General features: G+C 42.3%; 4 protein-coding genes across 5 annotated transcripts in view; 1 reads left to right on the forward strand and 3 right to left on the reverse strand.

The window, feature by feature from the left end:
* The window catches only part of ppp2r1bb (protein phosphatase 2, regulatory subunit A, beta b), a 6,583-nt gene extending 539 nt beyond the window's left edge, over positions 1 to 6,044 (reverse strand). Inside the window, exons 1-15 of the mRNA XM_072463232.1 lie at positions 5,856 to 6,044; positions 5,236 to 5,326; positions 5,002 to 5,102; positions 4,639 to 4,871; positions 4,409 to 4,556; positions 4,158 to 4,313; positions 3,252 to 3,366; positions 3,100 to 3,170; positions 2,729 to 2,863; positions 2,226 to 2,399; positions 2,041 to 2,101; positions 1,092 to 1,246; positions 861 to 1,003; positions 696 to 787; positions 1 to 621 (exon numbers count right to left, since the gene is read on the reverse strand). The exon at positions 1 to 621 is cut by the window's left edge and continues 539 nt beyond it. Coding sequence (XP_072319333.1) covers positions 587 to 621; positions 696 to 787; positions 861 to 1,003; positions 1,092 to 1,246; positions 2,041 to 2,101; positions 2,226 to 2,399; positions 2,729 to 2,863; positions 3,100 to 3,170; positions 3,252 to 3,366; positions 4,158 to 4,313; positions 4,409 to 4,556; positions 4,639 to 4,871; positions 5,002 to 5,102; positions 5,236 to 5,326; positions 5,856 to 5,933 — 1,788 coding nt within the window. The 5' untranslated portion in view covers positions 5,934 to 6,044 and the 3' untranslated portion in view covers positions 1 to 586. The remainder of the gene's footprint in view (positions 622 to 695; positions 788 to 860; positions 1,004 to 1,091; positions 1,247 to 2,040; positions 2,102 to 2,225; positions 2,400 to 2,728; positions 2,864 to 3,099; positions 3,171 to 3,251; positions 3,367 to 4,157; positions 4,314 to 4,408; positions 4,557 to 4,638; positions 4,872 to 5,001; positions 5,103 to 5,235; positions 5,327 to 5,855) is intronic.
* Positions 6,045 to 8,260: 2,216 nt separating this feature from the next.
* Positions 8,261 to 11,171, forward strand: med29 (mediator complex subunit 29). The gene is made up of 4 exons (XM_072458257.1): positions 8,261 to 8,476; positions 8,553 to 8,611; positions 8,681 to 8,765; positions 10,825 to 11,171. The coding sequence occupies exons 1-4, from the start codon at positions 8,261 to 8,263 to the stop codon at positions 11,050 to 11,052; spliced, it is 588 nt and encodes a 195-aa protein (XP_072314358.1). The 3' UTR covers positions 11,053 to 11,171.
* A 718-nt stretch (positions 11,172 to 11,889) lies between these two features.
* On the reverse strand, positions 11,890 to 17,495 carry mlf1 (myeloid leukemia factor 1). Its single transcript, XM_072463243.1, has 8 exons — positions 17,399 to 17,495; positions 16,632 to 16,779; positions 13,727 to 13,771; positions 13,305 to 13,385; positions 13,109 to 13,231; positions 12,734 to 12,893; positions 12,551 to 12,665; positions 11,890 to 12,480 (listed from the first exon to the last, which is right to left on the reverse strand). The coding sequence occupies exons 1-8, from the start codon at positions 17,443 to 17,445 to the stop codon at positions 12,429 to 12,431; spliced, it is 771 nt and encodes a 256-aa protein (XP_072319344.1). The 5' UTR covers positions 17,446 to 17,495; the 3' UTR covers positions 11,890 to 12,428.
* Positions 17,496 to 20,360: 2,865 nt separating this feature from the next.
* The window catches only part of rsrc1 (arginine/serine-rich coiled-coil 1), an 85,614-nt gene continuing 84,436 nt past the window's right edge, over positions 20,361 to 21,538 (reverse strand). For both annotated transcript variants that reach the window (XM_072463254.1, XM_072463264.1), the window contains exon 9: positions 20,361 to 20,608. In XM_072463254.1, coding sequence (XP_072319355.1) covers positions 20,516 to 20,608 — 93 coding nt within the window. In that variant the 3' untranslated portion in view covers positions 20,361 to 20,515. The remainder of the gene's footprint in view (positions 20,609 to 21,538) is intronic.

The raw sequence follows: 21,538 nt of genomic DNA on the forward strand, positions 1-21,538 counted from the left end.
CTTCGACCGATCCGGCATGTTTCTTTACACAACACCATTTTGGATAATTTGGTACATGCAATTCGAAGATGTGTCTGAGTGCATGCAGTACCTGACTAAAGCGACCGGTCTGGTAGAAGCCAATCACCAAAACTAGACAAAACTTCACTGCATTGAAGGAGGATTTTAGAGGTGTGACAAAAAAAAAAAAAACCACACTTGTTGCACCGTCTGCTGCTCAGAGCTGGTGTCTGGCGCTGGTAGAAGCTAGCAGAACACGGGACGCGGTATTGCTGTATAAGACTGGCGCTTAACTACAACGGTGGCTAAGGGGGGGCGCAGGGAGGAATGTGAGAGGGGTCCGAGCGAGCGCAGCATGCACCATTTAATGCAGTTTAATCACACGTTGCCTGTTGAAAACGCGTCCATTTACAGCGAAAAGGAAGATTTACAAAAGGAGGCCTGCACATGGACTAGCATGGACAGTATAAAATAAAAAAAGAATTTAACAATTGTTAACGGCTTTCTCTATACATTAACCAGTTGTTCCTGAACATCAATAAATATCTTGTAAAAGTGTTTACGTGTTTGTTGATGGGGGTCTGGTTTATTCGTGGTGAGCTGGATACGTTAGGGCCAGAACTGATGAGAGAAAATTGTATTAGTGTTATTTAGGATGCAAGTGAACTGTAATAAACCATTTGGAAAACACTCACCACTGAGGGCCTCTTGGGCAAAGTACTTCACATCCATATCTTTGTCTGTGGACAGTTTATCCAGCACCGGCTTCACTTGAGTCTGAAGCGTACTGAAAAAACAAGCGTAAGATCAGCGGGACTTTTAAATGCTACGGCGGCCGAGGAAAGTCGAGGAGAACTTACTGGCTGTCGAGAACCGGGCCGATCTTCTGCAGGGACTTGGCCACGTTGAAGCGCACGTTGGCCACCTGGTCGTCCGACATCTTCATCACCACGGGCAGCATGTGTTTAGTGGTGATGTCCTGACCGCACACCTCGGACAAAGCCTGCGGGCGCACAAGGGCGGAGTCTTAGGGGATTCATAAAGGTGAAGAGCGGTGGAGGCAGTGCAGGGGAGAGGCAGTGCAGACTCACGTTGATGCAGAACAGAGTGGTCATTCTGTGCAGGTAGTTGGGGTCGTTGGCCATTCCTAAAACTTTGGGGACGATGGTGTTCTGGGCCCACTCCGCTCCGAATTTCTCCACCAGTTTCATGAGGTTACAGGTGGCCGCCTCACGGATGGCATACACTACAAATGAACATGTTGGCAACGTGAACAGGCTGGAGTTTTATCGCCAATGACATTTCTCTAACCAGCTACAAACCAGGCGTGTCAAAAAGGCAGAAACACTTTTACTACAATAAAGTAATAGTAGTTTTAACTGTGCGCTAAAGTCTAAACAAAAGTTAACGGGGTCTATTATAATTCCTTTGTAAAGTTGGCAAAGCACACATTTTTAGCAGATTTTTTGTATGTGTTTACATGTACAAAAGACATCTGATCATCACAAATCTGTAAATCAGTGGTTGTTGTAGTTTGAAGACAAGGCACAATGAACCACAGAAAGTACAGTGACGTGCAGAAATCAGATACTGATCTGAGCTTTTGGTGTGCATGTGAACACGGCCAGCGAGGACAGGAACTTCAGGGGGAAAAGTGTCATTTGATGAGATAAATGTGGTGCTAGCTTCTGGTGCCGCAGGCCTAACCCGGGTAAACCAGTGACACTCTGATCCACACCAACAGCATTTCAATGATGTAACCCGGTCAGCTCTTTGTACTTGCCACAGAATGTCCTCTTGGAAAACTCAAAAGTGAAGAGGACGCCATGTTAAAGACAATGTTGTGGTTTGTCAAAAGCATAGCACCAGGCTCCACAGGTCTGGGTTCTTATATGTACAGTAAATATCCCAGGTAAAAAGGGACATAGTGTCTTTGTTTTGGATGCAACAATAAGGATATTACCAGGTTTCATAATGTGTGCAACGCCAAAAATCAGCAAAAACGTTTTTTTAAATGGACAATTACAGACTTAAACTTACCATGGTCAATGAGCCAGGCCATGCAAAGAGTGTTGAGTTTCTCATCAAAGAACTCCACTCCCTGATAAAAAAAAAACAAAAAAAAAAACAAATGCTAATAATCCTTGATCCCAAACTATGTGCAGCATTTGTTTTAAACACAATGTACTGGGACAGCTGTAACAACATGAGACCGTGTGACTCACCAGCTGTCCTGCCAACAAGGGCATGTACTCTATGATGGCCAGGCGAACCCTCCACTTGGCGTCCTCTGCCAGCTCCACGATGGCGGGCAGCAGAGACTGGGAGAGCTGGCGGATGCCGATCACCTCGTTCACGCAGTCCAGGTTAGAGATGATGTTGAGACGAACCTCGGGGCACTGAAAAGGAAAAATCGAAAAAGATTTGCATTTGCACAGGGACATGAAGGTATAATTTGTACTAATACAGCAGTTTAGACTCAGTTAAATGGCTGTGACAAGCTTCTAAACACCAAACGCGAGGCGCACATAATTTGTAACGTTAGCCTGACACATGATTGAAGGAGAGTTCAAATGAGTTCATGAGCAGACTAATAAGGCATCTGTGAACCAGGTCTTGTGGTACCTCTGGGGTTTTAAACAGTCCCTCCTGATCCACCTAAAAGCTTAAACGCCGAGACTACAGACACAATTTTCGAAACTGTGGGGAACAATAAAGAAAGGCGTACCTCGTCCTTGAGCTGGGCCAGGAACAGCGGCAGTAAGTGCTCTATTGTGTTGTCTTTGCCCAGAATGGTCGATAGGCCCATGATGACTGAAGCCAGGGCAGACTTTACATGTTGGTTGGTGTCTGAAACAAGCTCCTTATGAGGAACAATAAACAGTTAGTACCAGGACACATGCTTTACAATCATAGCAAAATTTTAAAAGTAGAGTTATAATCATTGTTCTTTGGCAAAATAATTTGAAATGCAACACTATACCAGAAGGAATACTAAATACAACACTGCCACCTTGTGTTCAAAATGTCAATTGCTGAAAATCAGAAGGCGAAACGAACAAACATTGAGATGACTTACGAGCTGGAAACGGTAGTTACCTTGACACAGGGCAAGATGTGACTCATGATGATCTGCTCTCTGTTATCTTCTGGAAGATTCTCACAGAATTCTGTAAAATAAAGAACTTATGCTTTATCCATTCATAGTTATTCATTCTGACCATGACACATAAAATAGACCGTGTTTGTACCTTTGACTTTGTTGGCTGCAGCGGCTCGAACTTCAGCTTCACAGTCTTTCAGGAGATTTTGGAACGCAGGAACCAGGTCATTCTTTGTGATCTCTGGGCCAACTGCTTTCTGGAGCTATGGACAAATGAATGTGTTCACTTGTATGGCTCAAATGGCATATAGAGTATAACATGCAATGCAATCCCTTATAGTGTCTAATTGAGAACATATTTGGTGTGTAACACAGTGGCTCATTGTGGTCTCGTTTGCTGCTACATAAAAGGGAGCAACAAAGATGGACTGATCCAGCTTCTACAGCCCGATAAGGTCTTCAGATACAATTATATACACGTTTTTATGAACCTGTTATTGTGAGATGTCTGGTCAGATGGTTTAAAGATTTACAGTTAACAGCGCCAAATTCTGCTGACCAGCCACGTTATAGTAACACCAGTAACACTTCTGAGGAAGGCAGCAGAGTGCAGCCCAAACTGTCACGTTATGAAAAAAAACAGGTCAGTTCACAAGAAACTAGTGTATAATCCAGCATTTACAGTTGCAATGTGGACACCAGGAAGAATAGCCATTGCCATGGGGATCCAAAGACGTAAAACCAACCAACATTGCTGACATAGCTTGGAAGTATCTGCCAATCACTGATAACACCATGTATGACAAAAAAATTATACTCTTGTTTGAAAGGGTATACATGCAACTATGAGAAAGTCTTAACAGTGTGACATACAAAAACACAAATACATATTGAGCACACTGAACTTGAACACTTATTTTTCTAAAAATGTACATTTTGATAATCAAAGAAAACTGAAGAGGTTCATGCTGCAAGCTAAATGTGAGGTTGACAAAAAATAAATTCTAGAAGAGTCTAACCCAAAAGCTTTTCCGTGTATGATTATTAAAAGTACCTCTGAAAACTTGTCAGCAACCATGTAGCGAACCCTCCACGACTTATCTTCAGCTGCCTGGCGAAGTGTTGGCATCACCAGAGTCTCCAAGTCCTCCTGAGGCAGCAGTGTGGCAATGCTGACACAAGCCTCCACTGCAAGCAACCGAACTGAGTCCTAATAGATGACAGATCATTAAAAGAAATATAACACAAGACGAAAACTGGGGAGATTAAAACTTAAGTCTTTTATTAAAATAATTTTGATGATACCTGCTCATCAGATGCCAAGGCAGTGAAAAGTGAAATTATGTCACTTTTTACATAATCCAACTCCAGGACTTTAGCAAATTCTCCTAATTTTGATGCTGCAGCACGACGCACCATTGGTGTGTCATCTGAGCACAGGGTGCGGAAATGCCTTAAAGAGAAACAGCCAAATGTTAATAAGATAAGCCATTCACAAGTAAGTATTTGTTAACGCAAGTAAACAAGCTACTTACTGACGAATCTCAGCTTTGACGGTGCTGGAGACACGAGGATAACAAACGCTAAAGAGGCCACAGGCAGATGTGCGAGAGGTGAACCAATCCCCACTGGCCAGGCGCTTGACCAATGGCTCAAAGTGAACCTCCAGATCAACTGGAGAGTGTTCCTGGGAGATCTTCCGCAGAGATTCCACCGCTTTGTCTCTCACTACAGTCTCTTCTACTGTCGCAAGGCTTTCCAGAGGAGGCTGAAAAGGGCACATAAAGAAAAAAGGACTCAAGATTCAGTTCCAACTTTGTAAGCATTGTTGATTATACTGTTATTAAGCACCTGTATTTATATTAATTACAATTTGTAAAGGCATACAGTCAACTCACCAATAGACAGTGGACATACTCCGGCCCTCCCACCAGCATGGTGAAGTTACCAAGCTGCTCTGCCAATGCCAAAAGCACCTCATCTTCATCATAGATTGTATCTAGAAAAAAACAATGTCAGATTATTCTTTTAGTCTGTGGATAATGCTTGTGTAGACAATATAACACTTTAAACACCAGAAAACAAGAGAAAGTAAAGAACAAAAAACACATTATTTAAGAAAGTGCCCTCACCTGTGAGGAAGGGAAGGAGCTCGGTACGAGTCCTCTCAACACCAAGGGCAAGAGCAATGGTGGACAGTTTCTTGATGCTATTCAGTCGAAGCTGAAACAAATAAATTATTGCAGATCCTTTACATACTTATTTTGCCAATTCATACAATAGTTTTCTCATCTGCTGACAGACACAACTCCGTGTTTATCATTAGGGGTTAACGCGAGTTAGCAATGTAGGCTTCAATCACCAATAAACACCCCCAACTAAGACAACTAAAAACTACACCACCACCATAATGGTACTAAAGGCTAGAGGCGCTAGCTTAGCTGTGACGAGCGGTAGGAAGGCATCACTGCTAACACTAATAAATAAAAGAATAATATGCTACAGATCTTTAATGTCACTGGATACATCTGAGACTCTGTAAACTAACCATAAAACCAACTCAAAGATGAAGGTAAAGTGTTAAGTTTTCACCAAGCGCAACCATGAAAAGTAATTGTGATGTTTTCATGGGATGGGCCTAGCGCTGGGCCTTGAACAGACGCTAATGCTAACTGATGCTAGCGAGTTAGCAAGTAATCAGTGCACCATTCTGCAAATAACAAAGCAAAATATCAACAACGTCCAGTTTTACCTGGACATCTTCGTTTCGCAGTTCATCAATGAGAACAGCGATGGGATAAAGCGAGTCGTCTCCATCGGCGCCTGCCATTTTGGTCAGTGTTGCAGAATGGCGCTAGTGCTACGGGGTTTCTGTTTGTGCGGAGAAGAGCGGAGCAAGAGCGGAGCAGGCGGAGGAAGCGGGGCCCTCCCTGCGCTGCTGCTGCGGGGCACATCATGAGCACAGCTAAATTACACCAAATCAACAATGGTTACATTTAACTCACGCACATTAAAAAAAAAATTACACGTTTAAAAAACACTTAAAACTTATTGAAAAATGTGTTTTCTTAGAAATGATATACCCGTGGTATGTGAACAGAAGAGAAGAAAGATGCATGTATACCTTAAGAAATAGACGGAAACTAATGAATATATATTATATATTTTTAAAACTACATCAAGGTTTTATTTTGGGGGAAAAAACATATAACCTTCGACTTCCTGTTTGGCCTGAGCTGGTGCTGGTTCTGTGATGGGCAGAGTGACATCTAACGGTATGTTTTAGTACTACCACATCCACAGTGGTTCGAAGGGTTCGAACCACAATCTATAAGATAAGATAAGATAAGATAAGATAAGATAAGATATTCCTTTATTGTCCCACATGGGGAAATTTCATTGGTGCAACGCAGGTAGATACAGAGATAGATACAGAAGAACAGATCACTTATAGGAAGTCTGAAAAACACTTTCAGTAGAAGATCTCCTATAAATAAATAAAAACTCCCATAGACAAATAAATAAATAAATACATAAATACCATTGCATGTGATCACGACAGTAATTGCACATGAATATGTGTCACGACAGCACATAGATTGCACATGAATTTCACATGAATTGCACATGAATTCCAACAGCAATTGCACATATGACAGAATTGCACATCAGTATTAAGTTAGGTCAGTATTGCGAGTGTTCAGTACTAACAGTTTTTGTTATAAAGTCTGACAGCAGCAGGAAGGAAAGACCTACGGAACCTTTCCTTCGCACATCGAGGGTGGATCAGTCTCTCACTGAAGCTGCTCTCCAGAGCGGAGAGAGTGTCCTGCAGGGGGCGACACTCGTGGTCCGACACTCGTGGTCCAGCATAGATGTGAATCTAGCCAGGACCCTCCTGTCCCCCACCTCCTGCACCGAGTCCAGAGCACAGCCCAGGACGGAGCTGGACTTCTTGATGACTCTGTCCAGCCTCTTCCTCTCCCTCTCTGTGATGCTGCTGCTCCAGCAGGCCACACCATACAGGAGGGCTGATGCCACCACAGAGTCGTAGAAGGTCTTCAGGAGTGGCCCTGTCACTCCAAAAGACCTGAGTCTCCTCAGGAGGTAGAGCCGACTCTGGCTCTTCCTGTACAGTGCGTCTGTGTTATGAGTCCAGTCCAGTTTGTGGTTCAGATGAACACCCAGGTACTTGTATGAGTCCACTCTCTCAATGTCCCGTCCCTGGATGTTCACTGGTGAGGGGGCAGTGGGGTGGCGTCTGCGGAAATCCACCACCATCTCCTTGGTCTTCCCCGCGTTGATGAGGAGGTGGTTCCGCTGACACCAGTCCACAAAGTCCTGCTCCAGTCCCCTGTACTCCGCGTCATCGTCGTCCGTGATGAGTCCGATGATGGCAGAGTCGTCAGAGAACTTCTGCAGGACACAGCTGTCCGTGTCATGTCTGAAGTCTGCAGTGTAAAGGGTGAAGAGAAAGGGCGCTCTGGTTGCCAATAAAATAACTTTGCATTTTAGTAGTGTGTATTATTGATGCAACTGTGTTTCTAGAATAATATGAATATAAAAAAATATTGTATTTGATTTGATATTTGAATCGAGTTAAGTGTTGGAGGGCCAGACTGTGTTGATTGGTGTTACAAATTCTTATCACTATAAGCACTTTTTTGTCAAATATAGGCTATTGAATCGATTATTTTATTTATTTCATGTAACTTCTATTAAGGACACAAGTGCAGACACATTTTACATAGATAAGACAGTTAAAGAATAGAAAGTAAAATATTGAGGGCCGAATTAAAACAAGCCGAGGGCCACATCTGGCCCCTGGGGCCATAAATGCCCAGGTCTGCTCTAGAGCATGTGACTATCGTAAAATGATTACTTATCTCGCTTTTCACAAACAATCAGCACGGTTCGACGAGCAAACACCCTTTTTAAACTGTGTAAAGCAGGTTGAGACTTTATAGAGTCATAGGTTTGAGACAGACTCTGTTGTGTTGTTCGTTTAAAGCCCCTAATGAACTCAGGTTTGGGGTTTTGAGCCCCCTAGTGGAACACCCGCGAAACAACAGCCGTCTGAGTCACGTGATCAACGCCTTCAAAGCGGTGTGTCGATGCGCATGCGCGTCGAAGCTCTCCCAAAACGCCTATTTCAAGATGGCGTCTCAACAGCAGCAGCGCCTGGTTCAGCCCGGGCAACAACCGCCTGATTCTCTTCAGCAGCAGCAGCAGCAGCAGCAGCAACAACAACAACAGCAACAACAACAACAACAACAACAACAACAACAACAACAACAGCAGCAGATGAGTCAAGACTTTGACCCAGTCCATAGATTTAAGATGCTCATTCCACAGCTTAAAGAAAGTCTACAGGTGCGGCACGTGCACTGTGAAAAAAGATTGGGCTGCATTCGTTTCCATTGACAACTGTATTATTTTCTCCTCGCAGAACCTTATGAAGATTGCATCTCTAAATTTGTCCCATAACACTGCTATCGACAATGGCATGTAAGTTAACTCGGCAAAGAGAGAAGCATTTTTATAAACCGTCTTTGATGAATTCGTTTGTTTCTCTAGTGAAAGCAGTGACTCCACGGTTCAACGCTTTGACAAGAGCTTGGAAGAATTTTATGCCTTATGTGATCAAGTTGAGCTTTGTTTGGTAAGATAATATCACATTTGTGTGGCAAGATCATATTAAATACAGTCAGCGTAACCCAGGGTGACCAAACGTCTCTATTTACCCGGGACAGTCCCAGCTTTGAGCCTAGTGTCCCAGCAGATGTCATTGATTTGTCTCGGTTTTATTCAAGACTTGTCCCAGTTCTGACCACTTTGCAACCTTCCAACAGCATAGAAGGGAATTGTTGTTTCTTTAGCCAAACTAGAGAGAATCTGGCGTTAGAATAACCAAAACACAAAAGATGCACTAATTTCACACTGACTCACAAGTGGGCTGTGAAAGAGGCATGAATGATCAGAGTGCTTACAAATGCTTAATTTAGTGCTTAATTACCTGCAATTTAAAATAAGGATGGCAGCAGGACCTGACGGCATCAGCTCCTTAAGTCCTGTGCAGATGAACTGTGTGGAGTTATGGAGCATGTCTTCAACATGGGCCTGAAGCTGAGGGTGGTACCTCCTGCCCAAGACACCGCGCGCCAAAGACCTCAACGGCTGGTCCTGGACCACCTCCGCTCCACCGTGAGCTCAGCCATGGACCCGCTGCACTTTGCATATCGGTCTGGCATCGGAGTGGAGGACGCCGTCATCTCCCTGCTGCACCGCTCTCTCTCTCACCTGGAAAAGCCTGGCAGCTCTGTGAGGATCCTGTTCTTCGATCTTTCCAGCGCCTTCAACACCATCCAGCCGCTGCTCCTGAGGGACAAGCTGGAGACGGCTGGTGTGGAGTATGACCTGGCAGAGTGGATCCTTTGTGAGAGCACGGGACTGTGTGTCTGACACTCGGACCTGCAGTGTGGGGGCGCCCCAGGGCACTGTCCTCGCGCCCTTTCTCTTCACCCTCTACACTGCAGACTTCAGACATGACACGGACAGCTGTGTCCTGCAGAAGTTCTCTGACGACTCTGCCATCATCGGACTCATCACGGACGACGATGACGCGGAGTACAGGGGACTGGCGCAGGACTTTGTGGACTGGTGTCAGCGGAACCACCTCCTCATCAACGCGGGGAAGACCAAGGAGATGGTGGTGGATTTCCGCAGACGCCACCCCACTGCCCCCTCACCAGTGAACATCCAGGGACGGGACATTGAGAGAGTGGACTCATACAAGTACCTGGGTGTTCATCTGAACCACAAACTGGACTGGACTCATAACACAGACGCACTGTACAGGAAGAGCCAGAGTGGGCTCTACCTCCTGAGGAGACTCAGGTCTTTTGGAGTGACAGGGCCACTCCTGAAGACCTTCTACGACTCTGTGGTGGCATCAGCCCTCCTGTATGGTGTGGCCTGCTGGAGCAGCAGCATCACAGAGAGGGAGAGGAAGAAGTTGGACAGAGTCATCAAGAAGTCCAGCTCCGTCCTGGGCTGTGCTCTGGACTCGGTGCAGGAGGTGGGGGACAGGAGGGTCCTGGCTAGATTCACATCTATGCTGGACCACGAGTGTCGGACCACGAGTGTCGGACCACGAGTGTCGGATCACGAGTGTCGGACCACGAGTGTCGGACCACGAGTGTCGGACCACGAGTGTCGGACCACGAGTGTCGGACCACGAGTGTCGGACCACGAGTGTCACCCCCTGCAGGACACTCTGTCCGCTCTGGAGAACAGCTTCAGTGAGAGACTGATCCACCCTCGCTGTGTGAAGGAGACGTGTCACAGGTCTTTCCTTCTGCTGCTGACTTTATAACAAACACTGTTGGCTCTGAACGTGTGTCACTCATATTCATAATCGTGTGCAACACTTTGACATAATGTCAATCATCTTGGTGCAATATTCAGTGCAATATTCTATAACAGCTTTAAACAAGAGTGTCACGGTTGTTATTGTTATTTTTTAAAATTGAGATTATAAGAGTTTTTCTACAGGAGTGTTTATTTTTAAGTTTATTATTTACTTCTACAACACTGGAATTTCCCCATTGTGGGACTGTTGTGGAAATCTTATTTTTTTTACTCTTTTTGAAAAAGTTTGAAAATCTGCTAAACGCATCACAAATGATATTGAATCGTTCTCATTCTGCTTTCCCTGACAGCGGTTGGCGTACGAGTGCCTGTCCCAGTGCCTGGACAGTGCCAAACACTCTCCAAACCTGGTCCCGACGGCCACAAAGCCCGACACTGTACAGACGGAGTCCATGTCCTATGCCCAGTACCTTGGCATGATCAAGTCCCAGATCTCCTGTGCTAAAGACATTCATAATGCTTTGCTCGAGTGCTCGAAGAAGATCGCTGGGAAAGGACAGCCTCAAGGAATCATGTAAATTCTGTCTGTATTTGGCATTGCTGATTATGATGTAAATAATTATTTGTAAAGTTGTTACGGTCTTAAATGACCAGCTGGTGGCAGTAGAGTTGTAATTACTTCTAGTTATTTTTTAATAAAATGTTTATAAGAAAGAGGGGTCGCTTTGAAATTTTTCTTGAACTAATACATGATCCTATAGAATAAAACTACAAAGCAGTTATAGATGAGCATATCACCATGGATCTATTATATCATCATACCACCTTGAGAATGCTAGCGCTCATCTGACCTGGGAAGGTAGTGGCTGCAGTGGCTTCAGTGCATCCACGGGCAAGACACTTCCATCGCCATGCCAGGTATGAATGTGGTGTTGGAGGGGCCAATGGTGCAGATTGGCAGCCTCGCTTCGGTCTTCCCCAGGGCAGCTCTGGCTACAGAAATTGTTTACATTCCCCGAATGAATAATTAATGTACTGTAAAGCGCTCTGGATGTTTTGAAAGGCGTTATATACATCCAATGCATCATTATTACTAGATATAGTTTGTTTTTTATTATTTTATGTGGTTGGGTACATCATACTGTCAATACTGTTGTTTCACATTCACTCTCACAAACACATTCTCACAGACAGATGAGTTTTACTCGGAAGTGGAAATTGCTATTGTCGCATCAAAGAATCTATATATTTCAGTTGTGATTAAGATTAAGATTCACAATGATTTACCTGCTTTAAACACATTGTGACTAATTAAGACTAATTGCTGACCCATATGTCACTAAATTACGTAAGATTTAAAAATAAATGGTTTCATACACATTTTAGTCATAAACAATGTTCAAGATGATTTATTCTTTGGGATTATTTGATGAAACCTATGAAACACTGTCAGTATAAAAAGTGACAATCTTTATTTTTACAAATTAAACAACAGTAATAAATTGTTTGCACAAAGTTATGAATTGAACAAAAGTACAAACAAACAGAAATAGTACAAGTATACATCGGGCACTTCTTAATTTGATGAAAATAGCGCTGATATAAAAAGTGGCAAAAACAATGTATTAGAAGAGCATAGAGCACATCCTTTTCCTGACCATCCAGACATTTAACCCAGGTTCAGAGGTTATATTTGTTTCTCAACTCTGCACATAGTATGTAATTCATGCCTAAATAAAACCGCTAAAATTTAACTTAAGCAAAATTGAATGCTTCTAATCTTTCTTCCTCTAGGATGTTATTGTTATACATGAAACAATATGTCATTTTCATTAATATGGCAGGATAATACACTACTGTAGGATAGGTCAAACAATTAAAAAAATATATGTATAAAGCTGGATATGACACACATGTGACACATTGAGCGTCAGATGTAGTTTATATTGTTTCTTCACTGCCCTTTAGACTCTGGTTCTCCCTCAGTAAACGCTTTGGGTTGTTCTCTGTGAAAAGAAAGCAGGTCTTGGTTGTGCACTGGACAGGAGCAGTGTGTGCACACTGTACATCACTGACCTGTGGCTTTGCTCTTGGTTAAATGCAATGGATCTGGGCTTCACAGACATGAAGTTGTCAGATTTAAATTGAGACACATTTTGCTTCCATTCATCATCAAATTCTTCTGCTTCAGCTGGCGACAGAAAACGAGAAGTGTTATGCAACGTTAAGAACTCTGATTATACCCCTGCACAAACATACACTCATCTAGATTATGAAAATCCTGGTTGAATTCCTTTTCACCCGTTTTGTTGTTGTACTTCTTTTGCATAACGTGACCTCTGTCTTGAATGTGGTGCCCAATCGACAGCTTTTCCAAACCGCTCTCGGAGTCTTTGAGGGCTTGCCGAGTTTCCTTTATCTAAAGCACAATATAAGAACAAATATGATGGAAATAGAGATGAACCTGACATGAAATCCCCTCTCATATAACTGATGAGTGAGGGCTACCTAAGCTTGAGTAAAGAACTACACAAGCAGAACGTTACTCTGCAGAAAAGGTCAGACAGATGCCCTTGTCAGAGCTTAGCGAACTCATCAGATGTCATGTCTTGTTTAATGGGGATATTTCCTTACCCCTCCAGGCGCACGATGTGTTGATGAGCAGGCCTGGAAGACCTTGGGCAGCTCATTTCCAACCTTAGAATAAGTCATGACCAATGAAGAGCTGAAAGAGTGGCCGTTTACGTTGCCGTTCTCCTGGCAAACGCACAGAACATTCAGGGAAAACATTCAGGAGTGCACGACAACGATAAGGGAATGAAACACTTACTGAATCCCGGGTCACGTCCATTCTGTTTCTCATCTTAGAGATCATATTGTCGACCATGCCAAAAGGGTTCCTCATTAGATCCTGCAAATCGACAGGAAGCTAGAGGTCACCGACACCTGCTCAAAGACTCAAAAAGCTGCTTTCCACTCACTTTTCCCTTTAAAACATTCAAAATACATACAAAACACAGTGACTGTCAAACCAGGCTTTTTACAGATGCAGAACCAGCAAACGACAATTACAGTAACACGTTAGATATTTGTCAGTTCATTAGTGTTTCAGAGTCGTACTAAACATGAATTATTAGACTATAGCCTTCTCATAAACACTGTGTCATGTAAAATGTAATATTGAAGTTTGAAATAAGTATATTATCCTTAAAAGAGCATGCCATGTGAAGCCAGACGCACGGAAATACTCACCCTGTTGTCAAAGCCCCCAAATGAGAATAATGACTGGCTCATATCCTGTCAACAAACAATAGCATTTAAGATACATAATTAACAAACAGCATTTTATAACCACTTTCGACATACCCAGTCCCTGTCATTTCTATTGTTTATTCTGTTGATATGGCAATGGGGGTGGGCAATATGTAGAAAGTAGTGCTGAAATATCCTCTTTTATGCAAGTTTATTTCAGTTCTATTTTCAATCAGCCTTTTAAATAGTTTGTAGTATGGAAAAGAATATCCCGTTGGTTAAAGTAATTAAAGATTATGTTTGACTGGTGAATTGTTGCCTCTAAACATGACGTCGAAACCCATAAATACACCATTTTCTCGGTCGTTTTGCCCTTTCCCCTACATGGTTATACAGTGTTCACGTGGGGCTCGTTCAAGGCTGCCATCTGGGTCAGCGTGAATATGACGGAATGATGAGTGATATAATATGCATATAATAAAAGCCTGCTGAATGACCCCCGACTATGGCAGTGCGTGTCGTTTTCAGGGCTGTGATTCAAGGCATTGTCTGTACCCGCTGCTTGTTGAATGACTCGTGCTCCACTTGTAATTGGGTTGCATTGTCGCAGATTAGCAAGAGTTTAACACTGAACTTTATTCTGGGAAGGCCGCAGTGGGCCGTCCCGGACATGGCAGGGGTCACTGAGTCCAACTCTGCTCTCTCATATCTTTTTTGGGCAAATGCGAAACACAGTTAGATAAATTGTACCATGTTATGTAGTCGCACATGTTTACTGTATCTGAACCAGAAAAGCCTTGAAAATATCTGCAGCTTTTATATTTAGCCTGGTCTAAGCAGAGGAGTCAGTGGTGCATGCAGGGTAAGACATCTTCACCCAGGGGTCTTTAACACATTATTTTAGGCATGTGAGCTAAAGCAGCCAATGCTATTCTCTTCTATGATGAACATATTCTGCAGCTGTAGCTGGTATGAATAAAGAGCCACAGCCACTAAACTTAACACAACATTGGAGTTAGAGTTTACAGTTAGAAGAAAAGCTTGTATGAAGCACATTCTGTATGCCTTATTAATAAAACAATGTAGTATCAATAATATGGTTCATAGGAATCACCATGAAGCAACAGGATTACATCACAGATCAATGCACAGATCTGTGATCAACATGAATTTATTTTAGAACAGAGAGTTATGCAGTTCACCTTTAACAATTAATTTAATAGCCCCAATATTAAAACTAACTTTCTGTGTCATCTTTTGCGATGCCTAAATATAAACAAATATTCAAGTACGTGGCCGCTTTGAAAGGTGATATGAGGCAGGCAGAACACATGGCAATGTGAGAAGTGGGTTATACAGAGCTTTCCCACTGGGACTCTCATACTGGCAAGAGCACATGAGAGGACCAGCACGCATATGTGGTTTGACCTGCTGGAGCAGTGTGTCTAAAACAGTGCTTGTAAGCAGATTTTCAAAGACAGTCTGAGTATGCCTGCACACAGTGTTTGTGTGCACACTGATACTGGACAGCAAAGTAAGAGGGACATGTCTGTCATCTCGCTGCTAATGCTTCAGCAGTGCCAAGGCACGTTCTGCCAAACAGATGGACCAACAGAGCAACAATGACAAAACAGAGCGCCCATGACATCTGCACAAATGCCTTCATAAAGCCAACAACACAGTATCAGAGCCCAGTCTTTTGACTACCGCAGAGCATTAGAGGCTCCTATGACCCAGATTGCAGCACTCGATAAATTGTCAGCATTTTTGCAACTTGTATTGTTATCAAAATGGTTGTGCCTCTTAACTCTATGCAAGTCTTAGAACAACACAACTGTACTGCTAATATTAGCTACTGTAACAATTTGTATTGGATGGACATATTGCATTGCAGCTCGAGTGCACACACTGTCACTGAAGTAATACGTCAAACAGTGGTTTCAGCTTGTCCTCAACTGACATGACACAGCTAATGGCATGACGCTAATGAAGGGGGTTAGGGTTCATGAGCTTCAAGTACAAATATATACAGACCAGTGTAACCCTATAACTCAGTCAGAAGCACAGAAGCAGGTTACTCTGCTAACACAAGAACACTTTTACTTTGCCTAAAGGGACAAGAGTATAAAGAATATATACATGTTCATTGATGCTGCAGGTTTGGTTGCACACATACATAAATTAACATTTTCGAAGTGTTGTAAGAAACTCTGTGTCAGTGGAACAATGTTCTATTAATAGCATGGCCTGAGCTACATATAACTGCCCAAAGGCCAAGAGGGAGGGATGCCCTTGCTCTTCAATTCAGACTCATTGACCCATATTGGTTAGTGGTGCTTTGGATACAATAATAATGCTAATATTACATTTGATACAGCGCTTTTCAGGACACGCAAAGAGGCTTCACAAAACAATGACAAAACAGTCAGTTAAAGAAAATCAATCAGACAAACTATGCAGGAAATATAAAAACAGTAAATCAAATTGAGAAATAGATTCAAATTAGTCTGGTGTGGTAATAATAACCAATAAGAGGTTTTATTTGCCATGTCTGAGAACTATTATTGTCTATTTGAGTGGTTTGCAGACTGTGGTAGGCAAAGAGGTGCCCGAAAAGAAAAGGAAATTACAATATTGTCTTTTATAATTAGATATTTCTATTTTTTGGGATCTGCCCAAATTAATAGATTTAAATTAGATGCTTGTTTAATTTACTGCAAAAAATATTTTTACTATTATATATTATATGTGTGCAGTGTCCACATCTTTTCTAAGTACTGTATGTCAAAGTAGGAGGTACACAACTGGTCCAACGTCTTAAGGGGCTCAGGACTGTTTAGAGACCCCTGGTCTGTAAGAGCCCATCACACAGAGGAGAACTGAGTTCCTATAACCCTCTCCTCACCCGCGGGATGCTTGGCCCGGGCTGCAGTGCCGCTCTCCCGCCCTGGCCCCGTGCGTCTGTCAGACTGGGCATCACGGACGCACCAAAGGGCGCGGAGAAGCTGCGCGTGAAGTGCTGCACGTGGTCCCGGTGCGCACGGAACTGATCCCTGGAAAAGAAAGTACCAGTAAGTTGGACACACCGGTAGAAAGAAGACCTGCAGTGCATTGTTGGTTACTGGCCAAACCCTGGACAGCATCAAACTCTACAACCACCGCAATATGAAGGCAAGGCAAGTTTATTTGTAGAGCACATTTCATACACAAGGCAATTCAAAGTGCTTCACACAGCAGGAAAAATGCATTAAACTAAATTAAAAATAAAAATAATAAAAAACACCTAGCCAAATCCAAATGTATCTGACCACATTTGCAGGCATTCCAGACACTCCTTCCCATATTTATTTGACATTGCAGCATGACAGGCGTCTCCGGGATGGACACATCACTTTTAAATTGATTTGTTCCCACATCTGCTCGCTTTCTGCAAACTGCACACGTCTGTGCAGAGCGTATGAAGAGTCCTGTTTGCACGGGCTCTGGAGACAGCACAGCCCCAACAATGACACAGGAGCCATTCAAAAGGACAACTCAATTCAAATGACAGTATGAGGCAGTGCATTTATAGCCAAACTGAAGGATTTAACTTAAACTAACGGTGACAGGTGCACTGACACGCAGAAGTAACCTGGACGTCTCAGAACATAAGGTATTAAGCAGAATACTCACATAAAAAAGGGATCTTCCTCAAACTCTTGGAATCTGCTGTTGAACATGTTTAATGCTGTGTTTTCTTTGTGTTCCACCAGTGGTCTGACTCCTGCGCGTCGTTTCCATGAAAGAGCCAGACGACAGCGGCAACACGTAAACTCTCTCTGACATGAACCACGTGACACGGACAGCGCACTCTGATTGGCTAGTTATTCACGCTTTAACTTGAGCCGTGTTGTGAGTGGCTGCTATGGCAACAACATCTCTCGAAAATTCTCGGAGGCAAAGTAAGCGCGTGTTTGTACAAAACTATGGACATGACACTGCTGCTACTGGTCATGGACTCGTTTTTGTTCTTTTGATTTATTTTACTGTTATTTTTTTACAGTTTTCAATGTCAATGTACTTTTTGTAACTCCCACAATCACAACAGTTGTTTATGCATTTGTAAACACACAAGTCATCATTAGTTTTTAAGTTTTTTAAGCCAGCGCACACAAAATAAATGGTCAAACATCATTCCAACAAACTTACCTCTACAAACTGGGTAAGTAGTTACCCTCCTGTATTATTTATTTATTTTTTATTGTTTCAGAACAAACAAAAATTACAACTTCTAACTAAAATATGAGAAGAATCTAGTTTTCCAGATGTGAAGGACAAAGGGAAACTAGACCACACAAACTCTGTGTTGCTAAGTAATACAAAAATCTCACCACATAATAATTTTCTTTTTCTTTTTTACCATGTCATTATTTATGCTTTTTGGTTCAACATTGAAAATTTCTTGGCAATATTCTACATTTAGAAGAGAAGGCCCAAAGCAGGACGCACAGTATCACTTCAAGAAGAAGAGGAAGATGAGGAAGAAGAAGAGGAAGAGGAAGAAGCTTGGTCTATAACCTCAGAAAAGGTCACGATGATCTTTTCAGAACATTAAACGTGCTGAATACACATTTTACAATTAACTTAGTATTAATATTTTCACACATTTGTGACAAATGTATAGCTGCAATGGACAGCAGTGTCATTTATCAAATGCAGTCAAAACATGATCACATTGGTCAGCTTTTTAATCAAAGACTTAAGCAGTAAATGAAGTCGTTTTGAGCATAGTTCTGACTTCTTTAAAGGAGTCGAGGGCCTCGTTCTAAAACTGGCTTCACTGACAATGATTTGGACTTAAGAGGAGCTTATCCACTCCACTTTCACTTTTATTTGAATACCATTTTAGGAAAGTTCCCTTAATTAGGCCGAGTGTTGATGAAGGCTGCTTGAAGACAACATCAAAAGAAGACCCTCACCAGTTGAAAGAATTTGGTCAAACATGTTCTACACATTTAGCATAATTAAAAAGAGCCCAGATGAAGCAGAGGAGAAAGACCAAGTCAGAGGAGCTGTCGGGACAGTGATCTACAGTTGGACCAGGATGCTACAGCTGCAGAGGCCTAATGAGGAAAAGGAGAGTAGTAAGTTCTAGTAAAATGTCCTATGGTTTATAACGCTTTCATTGGGCCGATCCACATGAAACAAACTCATCATAATGTCAGCAATTGGTCAGCAGAAAATGAACAGCATGAAGTCCAGCAGCGTTCAATGTCCTGTGAACGTGAAGAGTCAGAACAGCCATTGTCAAGTGGTTTGGAGGAAAAGCAGAACGATATTGAGAGATTGTGATCGTAATGATTCTAAAATCTCTTCTGACGGGGCTGCGCGGTGCCAGTCCTGCATTTGTCACAATTTCTGTTTTTTTTTAACTTGATATAGGCTACATAAGAAAGAAGATTTGGTTGTAGTCATCTGAACACCGATTACAACTGGATCTGTTTCTACCATTGGAACACTCCTGGACGAGGATTACACTGACATAAGAAACAATATACTAGATGTGCTAATGAAACCAGAGAACTCAGATCTGTGGAGGAAACAAGTAGTGAAAATGAGCATTTTTGCGATAACACTTACAATTCATCTGGTTTGTCCAGTGTAATTGCCCAATGTCCATATCAAATACATAAATAAATAATAGTAGGGTTTTCATTGTTCTCCCTGAAGGCCCCGAAGGCCCTGAAGGCCCCGAGGACTGTTCAGCTGCAGGAGCTCCAGGAACATCAGAGGAAACCTACAAACACCAGAAAGTACCCGTAATGCACAATTGTTTAGATATTTTGTCTAAATTGATATTTTCTGAGCAATTTTATACAGTGAAATTAAAATATGTAATAAAAAAAAATGGTATAAAGTCTATTATTTTGTTTTATACAAATGAAAGACGAAATACATACATTTTGCTAAATAACTTTTTTTCTAGATACATTGATAGAGGTTTACGTAACATAATTCTGAGAATTAATCACAATTAGCCAAACTTTATTTCTGCTCTGGGTCACTCCGTATGGGACCCTCAGTCACTTGTAGACATGACTTCAGAACACGCTCGTCTTGCTCCTGTCGAGACCTTGTTCTCTTTCTCGTTCTACTTATGTTGCAAACCAAGTTTTTGTCCTTGTGATGTAAGAAAAGTCCTCATGTACGGTGAGGTTCCTCAACATGGTTTAAAAGATAATTGTCTGTTGCTTGTAAATAAATATGTACCACTCAGAATACTTTTAAGAATACGTTGTCCTCTTTATTTTATTTGTTTTAAAAAGTGACTAATCCCACACATCTCCATCGAAATATATGCTGCTTTTAGGCATATTTCTAAGTTCTTCACCTTTTTGGCCTCGAGGCCAGACTTGTCCAGTTCACAGCAGGTGTGGGTGGTAATGAAAATAGAACTGAATAATAGTCTTACAAAGCCAAACAAACAAACTAGTATTTGAGTATTGAGTAACAGTTTGCAGGTAAATAAAAAGTACTTTGATCATTCTGTCTACATATTTAGGTCTGTGGCAAATAAACGCCTGGATTAATTTTAAGCTTGTACAAATAGGTCCAGGTCTCTTGACTTAATAAGCGTAAAAGAAAAAAGATCATACAAGAAATGGCAAGTTTATTTTACACAGTGTAACATACAATTAGCAACATAATTGAATACTAAAAGGAACAGCGACATAAAAATGTGATCACTACTACAATACAGTTATTTAATAACTGAGAATAGAGCCGGCAGCTCAGACGTCCTGCAGCGTCTTAAGTGACAGGACTGCCCAAAAGTCTTTCCTGTCGCAGAGAGATCAGTCTCTTCATCCACAGCTCCTCTGCTTTGTCTTTGTCCATGAACAGCTGCGGGACAGAGTGTCACATTTAGCCTCAAATACAGAAACACTGTGGACTATAGGTGGATTTCCAGGGGGCGCACACTCCCACTTTGCTGCTCTCCAATGGTGATAGTATTGATAGTAAAAGGGCTGTAAAAGTGCTACTGCTGCAACTGTCTGATAAATGAAGGCATGCGTTTATTACACATAAACATAATGACTCTGAGCAAAGCCACAAATGGAGAATATGATGGTTTCTAGATTGACTGGGTGAGAGAGGATGTTGACACGCTGACTGTGCGTACATAACTGTACATCCATGTTATGATATGTGTCTATTGTTATGCAGATTGTGGATGCTACAGACAGTGTCAATCCTTCATTTCAGGCAGCCCTGTTGTGTGTGTGTGGTGTGTGTTGTGTGTGTGTGTTGTATGTGTGTTGTGTGTGTGTTGTGTGTAAGATTGGACAGCAGTGAGCTCTTGTCTGTCGGCCCGTGGCTGGTATCACGGTGCTAATGAGGCAGTGTGTGTGGGATGACAGTATCTGGGCCGGGCTAATGGGCCTCATCTGTTCTAATTGGATGTGGAGCTGGGGCCGGAGCCGCCTGGGGCATATTGCTGCCATACATCAGCTTGTCTCAAAGTGTGCGTTTGTGTGCGCAGACTGGAGCTGCGGGGCATTGTGTGTATGTGGGTATATGTGAGGGGATCTGCATACATCAGGCCATAACTGAGTTTCCCCACTAGAGACAGATGACTGGAAAGCCCCAGAGAGTGTTATGAGAGTTTAAAGTTTTCCTTCTCATTTTTATCCTTCATCCACAGTTTGGGATTATCTCCGATTGATATAGACACTACTTTGGTTGGAAATAATAATATATTATACAATAAAATATATATAAATTTAAACTATATATAAATTAATTAATCAATGAATTCAACTCAAAATGAAA

Source organism: Eucyclogobius newberryi, unplaced genomic scaffold (assembly GCF_026437365.1).
Source record: "Eucyclogobius newberryi isolate DKJ021-1_F unplaced genomic scaffold, fEucNew1.0.hap1 SCAF_10, whole genome shotgun sequence".
Lineage (NCBI taxonomy): Eukaryota > Metazoa > Chordata > Actinopteri > Gobiiformes > Gobiidae > Eucyclogobius > Eucyclogobius newberryi.

Bases quoted from the DNA above. Each gene is read 5' to 3' on its own strand.
- mlf1 (XM_072463243.1), bottom strand. From the start codon at position 17,445: ATGTTCAACAGCAGATTCCAAGAGTTTGAGGAAGATCCCTTTTTTAT. The intron at 13,772-16,631 runs GTGAGGAGAGGG...GTTTGTTGACAG, and splicing joins CCGGGCCAAGCATCCCGCGG to GATATGAGCCAGTCATTATT. The intron at 12,894-13,108 runs GTAAGGAAATAT...ATTGTGCTTTAG, and splicing joins CACATCGTGCGCCTGGAGGG to ATAAAGGAAACTCGGCAAGC.
- med29 (XM_072458257.1), top strand. From the start codon at position 8,261: ATGGCGTCTCAACAGCAGCAGCGCCTGGTTCAGCCCGGGCAACAACCG. The intron at 8,612-8,680 runs GTAAGTTAACTC...TTGTTTCTCTAG, and splicing joins ACTGCTATCGACAATGGCAT to TGAAAGCAGTGACTCCACGG. The intron at 8,766-10,824 runs GTAAGATAATAT...TTTCCCTGACAG, and splicing joins ATCAAGTTGAGCTTTGTTTG to CGGTTGGCGTACGAGTGCCT.